Raw genomic sequence first — 14,777 nt, 5'->3', positions numbered from 1 at the left:
AGACAGCTTCAAAAGATCAGTCAATTCTGTCAAAGTCAAGCAAAATTCAAAATCAATTGCTCTTAGGAGAGTTACTACTTCACCTCCTGTCTGACAGTCTTAACTTGAATCCTGCATGATTGCATTCAAGGTTTTCACAACTGCAATAACATTATCTGCTAGAGCTCTGCAATTGTCAAACCGAGTTGACCACCGTGTTGTGGACAGCGAATGCAAAGTTTTGGTGCCTGTTCCAACATAGTTTGATTATTCCTTCTTCTCAGCTTCTGAAATGATCTGGTCATGTATTACTTTGAAGACTGCATGTTTTGTAGAGTCCTCAATAAAAGGATGAAGACTTTGCACCAAGCCAAAAAAGTTTTGAATTTTTGTGATTTTTTAACATGTGTCAACAATGACAAGATGCAGTCGATGTGCATAACAGTGCACAAAATATGCTGAATCACAGATCTCCCTCACTCGAGCTTGAACTCCTGAATAGCATCCAGACATAGTGGAACACCCATCGTAACCCTGTCCGTGAATATTCGTCATTTTCAACTGAAACTTGTCAGATACCAACTTTAGAGATAATCGTTTCGGATGGTAATAGACAACTGATCCTCATTGCTCGAGTCAGGTGTTGTATCCGAGGATACAGCAAAATATTTTGATTTTTTCACTTCCTTAATTATCTTCTCCTGAATATACTGGGCACTACAGTGAATTGTATCATTTTGTGAATTTGGTGACGTATAACTAGACTTTTTGGCTTGCGTAAAATGCTTTGCAAGATTGTCATTCCACTGTGATATAAGATGATGTTACAACTTCAGTCTTCTGCACCATATAACTTACCTAATTTATGTGAAAGAGGTAGAAAATTCCACACACCATTAAATAACAATAGACTGTAGATGCAACCACTCCTGCCCTCATAGTTGCTCTGCCAAGACTGCTAGCTGTATTTACAGTAGATTAGATGGTTAGTTGGAAGAGAAACTCTCACACCCTGAAATGGAAACACTAACCTGACAGCAGTGACACCTTGCAGTTATAAATCTGTAGTTTTTTTTTTTTTTTGTCAAGGTGAGCAAACTTGAACACAGCCCAAATTGAAAAGGTTGCTGTTCTTCTTTAACCTAAAGTTGAAAGTGACAGTGAAAGGGTTTGGCATTTCACAGGTATATTACCTTACACCATGGGCATGACGGCCCTCCTGGCTGGGGCAACATCAGCAGATTTCAGAATTCATCATAATCCTTAATGTGCCTAATAACTGAACAAATTGACATGGGTGCTGTACTTGATCTCTATGATTCTGTGCACAGTATTTAAATTCTGAAAGATACAAACCCTTCTATTACAAAATTTATTGATTCTTACCACTTAACTGTGTAAGCAGAACATCCCCACCATTATTGTTGTCTTTTCAGGCTGGTTGAAATAAGCTCATTCCACTCACATGTCCTTTGCTTCTTAAATTACAATCCGATGAATCATACATGTCCTGTTTTCATGTACCAAAATGCCTAGTTCACTAGATTTGAGTTTTTAGATTAAAGAGAAATTTCCACCATGCAGGTAATAGTCCTAGCTCACTCTTTTTTTGTGAACCTTTTAATGCTTAACTTAATATCTTTGATGGTGATTTTACCAGTATTTTATTTTTTGGGTCATAATTGTTTAATGCATTCGTGTCATAATCATTCAGTTGGTCTCCCTTTCTTTTCCCTTCCATTTGCAAATGATAATTTAAGTTGTACAGTAGTACTGCTTGAGTGCCCTTTGTTTGCCAGCCTTGGCATAGTTCTGTCATTGGCAGATTCTGTAATTAATTCATTCATTGTTTTTCTTTTTGTGAGATTGAGAGATAGTTTTGCATTATGTATTTATGTTGATCTGATGTTTAACTTGTAACCTTTAATTTTGATGTTCAGTATTTTTGAAATTGGGTTGTAATGTTAATTAGCTTAGTTAGCTTATGTTTATTTGGGTACACCATTTTGTCATTTTTTCTTGTCTGTGATGAGTTCAGTCTGCTCTTGTCTAATATTCAGTGCATTTTTCTTTTTTGTTGCCACGTTGTGTTACAGCAATGCATTTTGTATTTTGCTGTGTACTGATTGTTATTCAGCAATCATGCCAGGGCCTTCCAGATTGAGCTTGCTGCTCTTTCATGTCTTTGCATATCAGGGACTTTCACCAGGTATACAGCTCATGCTGTAGGCAGTCGTGCACCACTTGGCTCACCAGTAAGATGTGCCCTAATTGGTTGAAAAAGCAGTAACATTGCTACAGCCAGAAGAGGACTTGAAAACCTTGTACTCTGTAGATGTCTGCTGATGTGTCTACCTTTGCAACTTTTGGATTCTTCCGTTTCCAGGTGCCCAGGAGGCACCTTACACTGTGGTTTCTGTAAAAGTGACTTGTTGGACAGGGCCCCTCCTTTTTCCAGACTATTGTGATAGTTATTCTCCTCAAGTTAGCCAGGGGGAACAACATACTGCACTTAACTCAAGACATGCCCATTCTGCTGCTCCCTTCCTGACAGGGTACAGTAAGTTGGCATGTTGCCCGCTTACTGTATCCTGTCATGTTGCCAACTTACTGTATCCTGTTTTGTTCTCAAGTTGTCTTTGAAGAAGCTTGGTAAGAAGCCAATTTCTTAAGCTACTGTCTTGAATGTGGGTAGTGCCTTTTCTTTGTCTTCGCAACTGTAGTCCAAGTCAGTGTGAAAGCTTCTGTGTGAGGCCCAACACACCTCATAAACCTAGATAGTCAAGAATTCCTTATTAAGACTCCTAGATGCCAGGATCTAAATACCCCAACAGGATAAATCAAGCAAGGAGTCCAGCAGATCCCTCTTCTGGGCTGATAGAGGAGAACAATTCATAGCAAAGTCCCCTGCCAGGGGGTGGTTGGAATGGGGTGAAAATGTGATCCCCATACTGACAGTATATTCTAAAATGGGAGTGTTTTTTCCAGAAATTCTGGAGATCTTGATTTAACACTGAAGATGAGCTGTGGCTATAAGTCCTTAAACATGGCTGTCTTCTTTCCATTTTGAAGTAAAGTACCTACTTGCATCTCAACCAATGAACTACTTGGAGTCACATGCCAGTAGCCTAACAAGTTCCAGTCCTTAATGATGAAGATCCAGAAACAGATCTTCATGGAAGTTTGCCTGGTAGGGGGTTAGTGTTGTAGGTGCACCTCATGCGGTGATCTCTAAGCATTACTTCAGGTTCTTTGCAGCATCCCTTTGGGCCGTAGTTGCAACCCCTTTCAATCCTTTTACTGTACTTTTCATATTTTCTTCCATCTTACTTTCCCCCCTTTTGTAACAATTGATTCATAGAGTAAATGTGAGGTTTTCCTCCTGTTACACCTTTCAAACCGTTTTAGTGTAAGTTTCCATCTCAGTGCTGAATGACCTCATAGGTCCCAACGTTTGGCCTAAATTCTATATTCTGTTCTATCATGAAAGTTTGGGACAAATCTTCAGTTTTCAGTTTTTATAGGTGCCCCTTTGTGGTGCCAAAGGTAAGACGGGGTTATATACCAACCATCGATCTCAGCCCAGGCAACAAGTTTTGCTGCAAGTACCCTTCAGGATGGAAATGGAGTCATTGGTATGGAGGTCCATCAGAAAGAGGAATTTCATATCCCCACTCCCCACACTTCAGGACATTTTTTTTCACATTCCCATCCATCCAACCTTGAGGGGCTTCTGGTTTTGGGTTCTGTTTTGGCCTGTTGACTGTTCAGCAGGTTTTCACTCAAACTATTCCACGAACTGCCTGGACACACCAATTCAGAATTCACTTTTGAAGAGATTATGACAACTGGCTGATTTTGGTGTCCTTGGTATTCTGCTTGAAGATACATGGGCATCTTGTTCCAGCTATGTTTATCATTGCACCTCAGGTGAACTTGGCAAAATTAAATTGTATGCCAGTGACAAGGGTAACATACCTCCACATGGTTATGGACATGGAGAGGGAGATGATCTGTCCTACAAATGACATGGTCAAGAGATTGTTGACCATGGTCCGGCAGTTACGCACAAGCCCCCACCTGTTGGCCAGGACTTTTACGGCCCTTGGTGAGCCACCTAGTATCCTTGGAGAAACTGGTGCCATGAAGTCATTTGTAATTGAGATTTCTTGAACTTAAACTCTCCAAACTACAGTCAGCAATGACAATACCTACAAATTTTAAAGTTCTGGCTCCTAAGGAAGTATTTGAGCGATTTTCAGTGTTGGAGATGTACAGAGATTATCTTGTCATAGCATTCTCCCTACCCTGGAGAATCAACTGTTCTTGGACAGCAGTTGTCATTTATATTTAAGCTGGAGATTGTTTTTTTAACTATTACCCCCCTTCTGAATGTAACATTTTTGATTTATACAAATTAGAGTTCCTTGCAGCAATGTGAAGCCTGCTGAACATGAGTCTTTTCTGAATTATTGTATTTCATGTAAAATATGCAGATAAGTTTATACAAACCTTTAAATAATTTAAATAATTAGAATATTATTTGTATGTGGATGTAAATTATATTAGAATATTATTTGTATGCAAGTAAAACCACCTAATTTTAACGATACCTGCCAAAGTAGTCATGAGTTTGTGAATAGTTAACTCTAACAGAGGTCTCACTAAGAATGCTCCCTATTATGTAACTAGTGCTTAACATTAAAAATATAAAGTTACACAGATTCCGAAGGAATAAGCCTACTCAGGGTTCTGCATATGTGTAAGCAGGTTAAATTCCTTCCCAAGCATGCTGAAAGAGCTTTTGCAGGTCTGATACAATAAGTGGAAAGATAGCTTCTGTAGGTGCAACCTGAATTTAACCACAGGCCTCAATATAATGTCCTTTGTAGAAATGGGAAGACTGAAGCACCTGATCCCCATTAGGAATTAAAAGTTGCAAAAGGAAGAAAGCAACTGATTTATGGAATCGTGCACAGTATTTTTTTTTTTTTTTACAAAATTATGGTTGAATGTGAATGGCAATTATAAGATCAACATTTTATATTTTTGTACAAATAACTTTACAAAACGTCATTACAGAGTCTATGATGTATATACTGGTTGAATTCAAATCAAAGGTTTTGCAGTCAGTTAACTAAGCTGAAAATTGAACAGAATATCAATTTCAGACCTCAGAGCCAAAATGCAAATCCCTTGCTCAACCATCAAATGCAATAACAAGATGAACTGACTTTTTCCTCTGTATCAAATAAGATGAATTTGACTGATAACAACTACAGTACAAGCAAAACTGAACTTTTGCTTAATTACATATAACATTACTTTTCTGGCCACACACTAGAATCAGTAACAAAACCAGGGTATTTCTTCTTGTACTTGATGCTTGAAACAATAGTTGAGTCTTTGGTAAATGCTGTCTTTCCTCCAAAGAAGGTGTCAGTTTCTGAAAATTTAGAGAAGAAATGTCTTCACAATAAAACAGCAACAAAATAAAAATCAGTTTCAGAGATTTTCTAGATATAAATAATATACAGCCCAAGAGAAGAAAAATAAAATTGCTTTTGCCGTCGTACAATTATTTCTTTGCTAAAGTTTCTCTAATCCTTAGCTCTGAAAAACATTTATTTTAACTTACTATTACTATGTCAAAATGCTATTCTCTTAACACTGTTTTTTTCCATATATGGCATTTTATTCTGTGGAAGCTTGATTAGCAAGGTAATGTTTTGTATTTTTTGTTTATATCATGCGTAAATATATAAAGAGTAATTTCCTAACAAAAATTACACCATGTAAAAGAATGTAAAAAAAAAACTAGCAAAATAATACCTATTTATACCAAGCATTAAATTCCCAACAGCAACAGAAAGTGTTGGGAGATAATATATTTTCCCTGGTCAAAGGAAAACTGGAAAATGAGAAATTCTCCAAAAATATAAGGGCATAATTACATATCCTTAATATGAATGTATATGCTTGCTTTCCAAGAGCAATTTCTCCAACCATGCAGGTACATACATAGCGCAGAAAGATCAATTTGTACACCAAAAAATATTACTTTTATATTACACAGCATATTTTTTTTAATAAAACCCATCAATCCTAGAATTCCCAACCACATTTTGGAATGTCCCAGATATGTACTTTCCATGTCTTGCAGACAAAAGAAAAAGACCTAAATGAATCTATTTATGCAATAAACAGAAACTACTGACATTTTTCAATTAGTGAAAGCTGATAGGGATCTGTATGAAAAACAGATTTTTATGTTATAAAAATAAGAAATTATTTCATCACAAACTACTCAGTGGATGAAATCTCAATATGCCTTTTAAAGGCTTAAAAAGTTAAGGAAGTTCAGATCTTGCAAAACACCTGTTCTACCTGAACAGGTCTTCTGACAACTCCAAGGGATGTAGCTCACAAATCTCAATGATAAGGTTAAGAGGAAAATAGTCTCCACTATGTTGACAGGATGACACTGAAGCAATATACAGTATAAGGTGCTCTAGCAAAACTGTAGGGAAATAATGAAAGGTTCTACTTCACACAGCTGAATCATTCTACAAGGTAACTCATCAAATTGAGGGAAGAGCCTCTTCATATCTTACAGAATTTACTAATTTACTTCAGTGCCTTGAACTTCCAGAACTTGTGATAAGGCCATTCTGTAGCTAGACTGTGGAGACCAACAGCTCATTATTGTCATGGATATAAGAAGAAGTCAGTAGTAAATGGGGAAATGTGTCACCAACCATGATTCAGTGCATCTGTAAACAGAACTTCTGGGGCCAGAGAAACACCTCTGAAGCTAATAATGTACTAGATGATCAGCTTGGAGATATACTGGTGACAATACTTTGAAAGATGTATCTGCAAGAACCTTCTAAAGAAGCAGTAGTAGAGCTTTAGCTTTTCCAGTAAAGAAAATTCTCCTGTTAACAACTCCCACTGCCTTGACTGGAGGACTTAGTTGGGCTGACAATGCTTCATAACTGAAAGTAGTCTCCTGAATCTATCTGCCAAAGGACAAACTACACACTTGAAATGCCATCTTTATCCCTAACAAAGTAGCTTTTGTCAATGCAAACAGCTTGGATTTATCCTAGGTGATGCACAGATCTAGTTACATACCTAATGCAAAGACAATCCAATTGCCTGCTGCTGTCTCCACCATTATTAGCCAGCAGTTTGGGTACATCCAAAACCTTGTCAGTCCAATCCACCTAGAGTGCAGCTGGTGCCGAAGTCTGGGTAAGTTTACAAAGCTCTTGACAGGCCTGAATACAGTTAACTAAACTGAAATACTTTCCTCTTTCAAACAAAGTGAAGATATCTGTCAATTATGAATATATTGGGATGTGACAGTGCTCACCCTGGAGGTTCAAGGATACCTGGTCTCCTCCCTGATGGATTGCTGCACCTACTCCAGTCTCCATTCTACAAAAGAGGTTTGCTTAATATACTCACCCAATGAGATAAAAAAAAAAAAAAACTGACGATTTTGCACTGTAGGCAACCAACTCATGCCTTCCTCAATTACCTGCTTCTCATTTCATCCACCTCACAACATTGTCCAAGGTTTTGACTCTCCCAAGGTTGCTACCATACATCCAATAGTAATCTCTGATGACACCCACTAATTATTTCTTTGCCCTGTCTCCTGTCCAGATTTCCAAAATTTTTGGAGATAGCCCCACTAGCTGCAAAAGTGTCTGCTCTCAGATGACAACTTCATCTTCCTTCTTAAGCCAGAAATTTGAAATGGCCAATGCCGGTACCCCAAACTCCTGCAAAATGGGCAACCAATCCCTTTTTGATGGGGTCTGTCAGGTATAGTTTAAGGACATGAACTTCTAGAAGGAACTCCTGGTGTCCTCTGCCAGGAGAAAGCTGTAGAATGAGCCCATCAGCCTGTAGTTGTTTGTTACCTTTAGATTAGGCACCAAGGTTAGTCCTGCCACCTTAGGTGCCATAGTTGACAGCTTCTCCAAGAGACCTCTAATCAACTTCTATAGAAACAGGAACAGTTCAGGTAAGCCAGAGACCCACAGGTCTTTTAATGTCCATAGAAGATGGCAAACTGGAAGGATCTCTGGCAGCTGTATCCCATTTTTTCTCACAGAAGTTAGCCAGGAAGTACACCACCATCCTTATATGCAGGACTCATGCCTCGCCATTTTGGCCTTTCTAAAAACTACTGTGACTTGGACTCCTCTGCCAGAATGGAGCCCAGATGCCAAGAACTCCTTTGGCCTCAATTCAGCGGCTTAAATTTCTCTGTTTGGGCACTGTGGCTTTTACAGGTTTAAGAACTTGCAGACTCAGTCCACGACCTCAGAGTACTTTCACTCTTCCTCCATTGCCCAAACTGACCCTAATTTTCTGTCATAGCACGCAAACAGACAATATCAGAGGACAAGTTGAAGTTAGTCTTCTCACAGAACTAACAGAAAGGAAAATAACTAGAGTAGATACAGACTTGAAAGCTTCCACAGCCTTGGTGATTTGGGCATGTGTCATGGAGTTTTGTCTTTTACAACCTAATAAGTTGGAAGGATCACAAATACAGGCAAAATGCCATCAACAATTTTGTATGTGAATAATCAGTCCAAATTTTCTGCACTCCTTGGGAGCATACCAGCAAACATAAATTAGGTCTGTAATTGCCTCTCATACTCATGAAGATATCAGTAAGGTTAAGGGATGATGTTCTCAACACTTCAGATCTTTAATGCAGTAGTATGATGACACCAAGCCATCCATTTACCCATCAGAGATCCTAGGAGTTTGAATGGAAAACTCGGTCTTGGTTTGGAGTACAAAGGTACTTCCTTTCCAAAGCCACTACTGTAGGTCTGACCTAATTTGGGCCAAGGGGAAAAACAAAAGTGTCCAACTGTGTTACCCTGCCCCAAATGTTAGAAAACCTCCTTGCACTTTCCTTCGAAGGTAATCAAAGAAGTCAGCTGTCCACGTACAAAATGACTTTCCTGAACATGAAGTTAAACGTTAGATGAGTGAGGACTCGAGAGTAGGCTTGCCATAGAAAGGCTGGAACACAGATCCTTACACTAGAGGACTCTGTCCTACCAGACGGGTGCGAGATACTCCCAGAGTCCGGAAGGGACATGGAAGGATACTTCTTGCATAACTCAGGTCTTCGTCAAAACGCCCTTGGAGAGTGGATGAGAGGATTGTCTGCTTCATCTCTATCCCGAATTTCATCTTCTATTCTAAGAGAAAAAGGGTGTTGCGGGTTGTGCAGATTCGCTGACTACTATGAGGTCTCACGGACAACTGAGGGAACTTGCAGATCCTCGTCCTGACCCGCAGACCACCATGCGGACTAGCTGCCGACCCTGCGGACTCTTTGACAGTTGGTGGACACTTAGACATTTGAGTGGACTCGATTATAATAGACTCGATAACACTACACACAGGCCGAAGACATATGCGGAAAACATGGAAACCTAGCACAGGCATAACTGTGGGTTTGACAAGCTGAGCCAACACCTTCTGCAGAACATACACAGTTCTCTTGACTGTATCCTGAGGGAAGAGGAAATGTAGGCCCGGAGGTGAAAATAACAAGGCTGAATGCGATTGTGTGGCTCCCTCAGCAGTAAAAGAGCACCCAAGTTTTCTCCTCGTGAGGTTTCAAAGTAAAGAGCAGAGATCTCTTAAAGACATCTCAATTGTCCTTACCCACACAGGACAGGACTCAGAGACAAACTGAGGTAATGTCTCTTAACTAAAACTGGAAATCCTCTAACTTCTTAACCAGAGCTCCTGCTGTCTAAGAGGAGGGAGCTTTCTTCACGAAGCTTAAAATATTCGACATAAATGTCCTCCGAAAAGGGGACCTCTATACACAGACTAATGCTCTCCAAATGGTGCTCAGATGTGGGAGACTGATACTGAAATTGGTGCCAGGTTCTAGGGAAATGGCACCGGTCAACTGAAAAAAAAAAGAGCCAGGCGCTCAATCGGGAACTGGTGTTCAAGTAAGAACAACAGTGTGTTCTAAAAAACTGTCTGTGAGCGGGTGCTAAATGTTCATGGGCAGGAGTCAAGTACTGGATAGATACTGACGCTCTGTAGTAGGCGCCGAACGTTCTTGAATCGGCGCTGAGCGTTCATGAATTGATGCCAGGTGCTCAAGATTTGGCGCCGAACTTTTGGCAACCAGTGCCAAAAGTGCAGAGGTAGACAGCGGGCGCTCAGGAGCAGGCACTGAGCGCTCGGAGATTGTGAATGTTGCATGTCGCTGAGAGAAGAATCTCTAGTCCGTTGGAACGTAATAGGAGATGTCTCGTTGTCACTACATCTCTTCAAGGGTTGGGATGTGCCGTGAAAAACACCTAGAACGCCTCTTGTCAAGGCTAATTTTGAGTCTGATGACAACTGGTGGGCACTAAAAGACGCCCTTCCAACGGCAGTCTGAGGGTCTTCCACCACACAAACTATGAGTGACAGGTTCTGTCGCCACTTGGGACCATACAGCAGGTTCAACTGAGGGGGCAATCACCTGGGGAACTTCCCATCAGCCTCCATTGGACTTTCAGTATGACTTCTCCCAAGTTCAGGGGAGTGTGACAGTGACTTAGGTCTAGGAGAACTGACGGCCCGGATAAACACCTCCTCCACTGCACTTCTGTTAACCCAGATACAAGACTGGCAAAGGCCCAGGAACGAAACAAGGGAGCCAGGTGTGGAGAGAGAGAGAGAGAGAGAAAAAAATGAGGGCTAGTAGCAGGAGACAAAAATTAATGTGGGAAGAGTTGGTGCCAGATGATTGGGAGCTGGCACTGGTCGCTGGGTGAACCCAGGATGTGAATGGCGGCCTGTATAGCTAGGCGCCAAGCGAGCTAGTAGCTCCGGAAGCTAGTGATCACTCCTAGGTGCTCTGCGCTGAAGCTAGAGGGCGCTTGGCACCAATTCTCAGCTGTCAAGAAAGGCCTATTTATCCAAAGGCCCATCGCTGCCAAAATAAGAAATTTCTCTCCTTACTACGTTTTGCCCTTACTCTTTTTCAGTTCCCTACAGAGGAAAGTGTAGTAAGAAAATGTTTTAAATCAATTCTTTGCCGACAACTGTTTTGAGTATACAAAGTACCATCACACAAAACATATCTCAATTCCTTATCAAACATTGTTTGAGACTTGCCAATATGTACTGGCCACCAAAAACATCAGTTCAGTAGCGAACACGATATTTTTGTTATAATACACTGCTCGGGTAAAGGAGAGTTAATCAATTGATTGCAAAATCAATGTAGCGAAATATGATAAACTTGAATCAGATCTTGATAAAACACTAAAATACCAATCCTGAAAGCTGTAGGCTTGAGGGCTACTAGAAATGAGCGATATTTCACAGAAATCCGGTTATCTGACCAATGAATAATAAACAAAGCTGCTGCAAACACCCGATGTTTACACTGAGGACGGCAGAAAGAGAATAAGATTGTCTGCTAAGTCGTCCCTAGTATTTCTGTTAGTGGGTGGGCTACTGTGAATTTTAAAATTTAAGCTGCTGCATGAGTGGACAGTATAGCTATGTAATTATTTGGTAAGTTACTTATATGAAACATTTTTTTGGTTATATGGATATTTGAGGACTGCTCATCTACAGTAAAACTGTAAGCAACAAAACTTACCTGGGTGGAACCGGTGATACTTATAAATTATGTGTAAATTTTTGGGCAAGTCCATATCCTTCATCATGTCCAAGGGAATTGTGGTGTTAACTGGTGTCTTGTAAAAAGTCAAAAGCTCATCTGAAAATTACATTATTAATATTAATAACAGGATGAATACGGCTTGGAAGCATATCAGATAGTTGTATTTTACATGGAAGTAGTGGTATAAAGGTTTCTAAAGTATCCAGGAATTATCTCAACATGCACTATTACCAAAGTATGAATATTCTTCAGTAAAAATCACAATAACTGAAATATGGAAAATTTAGGATCAAATCAAAATCATATCATACTCTAATATTGTCGGTGCCAGCAAATTCTATTTTCTTTTGTTTACTCATGTGGCTCAAGTCAGTTCCTAAAATTACAGTGATTTACCAAATATTATAACAATTAAACAAATAGATAAGTGCACTTACCAATATTTGTTATCTTGTGAATAAGAGAATTTGGTACTGTATGCTTAAGACTCTGAGAACATTGCCTAAGAATTTTAAATTTTGTTTCAATGTCAGGAAAAGTTGTTGACTTTCCCATATACTTTTCACAATACTGAAGAACTCTAATTTCTACATCATGTGAGGGACTGTAAGGCTTCTGGTTTCTGAGATACCTAAAAGAAAGAGTAAAATGAAAGAGAATGTTATCCAAAGTCAATACCAATAATAAGAAAGAAAAAATTGGGTAACATGAATTTTACAAGATTTCCTAACCAACTCAAACAAAACCCAAAACTGAAAATTGGTGTCCAGGACAAACTGAACTTAAGATATGTAAATAAGGTTTCATAAAAACTCAGACACAGGGTTTTTAGTCTCTACAGCTTCCTCCTATACAAGTTCACATTGTTAACCATCAAAATTACCCATTGACGTTGGGGTCTTTGGGCAAAGACTAAGACACCATGCACCTTACTGATCATGAAATGGAAGCAAAGCAAACATAAAAATTGGTAGGTATCTAAAATATTTATTAAACAACTAACTTGGATCTGTGTGTTACTGCCAAAGATTGTGTCTTTCTTTGACATACATAAATAATGCTAACAATTCTTACCCTCTGGCAGCCAATGATTCTGCATCAAAATCCAGTCTACGATCTTTTGCTAGAGAGTTATCTTCGTTGTCAGCAGACATTACAGATGAAGCGCATCTCACACGCTGTAAGAACACCCACATAATAAGTCAGAGGACCTATTTACAAATGAAATATTTTTAAGAACTGTATCTTTGAAGAACTGTAATATCAAAGTAATACCAAGTGGAATACCATACATAATGTAAGTTTTAAAATACACAATCCTTTCCAGTTTAACTCATAAATTTTCAAAGAAGTGCAATTTTTTAATAAAACCTAAATAATATTATCAAGAACAAGCCCCTGGGTCAACCAATGAACATCAAGAATTTTGACTCTGTGAACTTGTTAAGTTCCCTAAAAATAAGAGCACATGTACTTTTATAGCGCAAATATGTTGTTAATTGTTAGAATTTCAACAAGTATAAATCCTAACCTAATTGGGGTCACAGTCCTGACCCAATCAGCCCCCCCCCCCAAACAACCTAAAACAATCCAGAGCACCACAAATTATAAATGCTTCTTTTTCTTAAAGATATGGAAACCTTTCTATCACTGTCAAATATGTTGTTCTTTCAAAAGGTGACAACTCACAACTCATACTTTGCTTTGCTGTCGACCATGAAAAACAATACCAAAGCAGCATTACTGTTCCCCTGAAAATTGTGTAAAAACCTGAAATTAAACTGAATCCAATGCGAGGCATGTGATCAAAACCTTGTTTCATGATTGCCTAATATAGGTCACATGGTATTAGAGTGACATCACATCTCCATGATGGTGATTTGCCTACCAATTCCCAATATTTTCTTGCACATGGAAGTTTAAGGTTATGAAATCTCAAGAGTGCACAGAAGACAACCAGTGGCAATAAATTGCAATGAAACTGGCCGACATTTACCGTAAAGTAATGCAGCGATTTTGGGTAAACCATCTGGAGCCACTGAAGACTGAGGGGAATATGTATATATTTTGCTAATATTTGCCAAAATAAAACCAATACATCCTAACCTAACCTTACCTAGGGCACTGTGGCAAATTAGCTGGGGGGGGGGAGAGTAGGTAGTCCTTTGATATTTTTAGTACTTTTGCTCTGCCATTTCTGAGACAGATTATGTTTCATGACTGCAAGTTACATTTGAAAAAAAAAAAATAAAATGACCATTCATATAACCCATTACCCTAATACTTTACTTGACTAAGCAACGCCTATGCAATGACAAAGTCTGAGTATATAAAATGAACACCTAACGTAACTATAGACTTTAGTTGGAACATTAGTATTAGCAGGATACGGGTGGCCTGGATCTTTTCATTAATACCAGAAAATGAACGGTAATTAATATAAATGTACTTTAGCAGTTAGCCTATGCAGTACTAATTGCTTGGTGTTCGAGACTGAAGGCTGGAGGGACGTACATAAACATTAGGCTAGGTGACGGGTAAGTCATCACCAAATGATTCCAACAGCTTTCGGGTCTTAAATCAAATAAACAGAATACTCGTTAAATTATAATTTTATGAATAGGGTAACAACAACGTTGCATATCTCGTTTCGCAAGGCCCGGCACGTAAACAGGCTATACATCTTAGGGAGTAGGACTCGCGATACTTTACAGGATTATATTACTCTGGCGCATTGAAGAAGACTAATGATAACAGTAATCAGAGAAAGTCTTAATATAACCTCACCACTACCGACCTCGGAAAGACCTCGAAGAGGGTCACCGAGAAGTCTACGAGGGTCATTTCGCAAAATGTGAAGCAGACGAAACTTTGTTATGGCAGCCATGATCGTCTGGGAGTCACGTGACTCACATCAGCCAATCAGCTGCCGACTGTCAACAGCTACTTCCCTGAACTTCTGGAGAAGAGCAAACTCTCCGGAAGAGTGACTAATAGTCCTACAAAATTCCCCTTAGACGCCGTATCCGACAATATACGCAGCGCCAATATACGTATAATACTTTTAGACAATTTAGAGTGAGTTTTATGCGAGTGTTTTAGGTACAAG

The 14,777-nt window shown here is 39.3% G+C and overlaps 1 protein-coding gene across 2 annotated transcripts; it reads right to left on the bottom strand.

Annotated features, from left to right (window-relative positions):
• Nucleotides 1-5,004: 5,004 nt before the first annotated feature.
• On the bottom strand, nt 5,005-14,624 carry mRpL50 (mitochondrial ribosomal protein L50). Of its 2 annotated transcripts, none has more exons than XM_067130545.1 (5): nt 14,466-14,624; nt 12,743-12,846; nt 12,106-12,299; nt 11,645-11,764; nt 5,005-5,425 (listed from the first exon to the last, which is right to left on the bottom strand). In XM_067130545.1, exons 1-5 carry the CDS (start codon nt 14,553-14,555, stop codon nt 5,301-5,303), a joined length of 633 nt encoding a protein of 210 aa, XP_066986646.1. In that variant the 5' UTR covers nt 14,556-14,624; the 3' UTR covers nt 5,005-5,300. The 2 variants fall into 2 exon arrangements, with proteins under 2 accessions (XP_066986646.1, XP_066986647.1); XM_067130546.1 differs by having other exon boundaries at nt 14,456-14,606.
• Nucleotides 14,625-14,777: the final 153 nt, after the last annotated feature.

Source organism: Macrobrachium rosenbergii, chromosome 28 (assembly GCF_040412425.1).
Source record: "Macrobrachium rosenbergii isolate ZJJX-2024 chromosome 28, ASM4041242v1, whole genome shotgun sequence".
NCBI classification, from domain to species: Eukaryota; Metazoa; Arthropoda; class Malacostraca; order Decapoda; family Palaemonidae; genus Macrobrachium; species Macrobrachium rosenbergii.
This window is presented reverse-complemented; position numbering and strand designations above follow the sequence as displayed.

Coding starts and splice junctions, on each gene's coding strand:
- mRpL50 (XM_067130545.1), bottom strand. CDS start 14,555: ATGGCTGCCATAACAAAGTTTCGTCTGCTTCACATTTTGCGAAATGAC. Junction 12,847..14,465: donor CTCTTCGAGGTCTTTCCGAG/GTCGGTAGTGGT, acceptor GTGTTCTTACAG/CGTGTGAGATGCGCTTCATC. Junction 5,426..11,644: donor GTATCACCGGTTCCACCCAG/GTAAGTTTTGTT, acceptor CTAAATTTTCAG/AAACTGACACCTTCTTTGGA.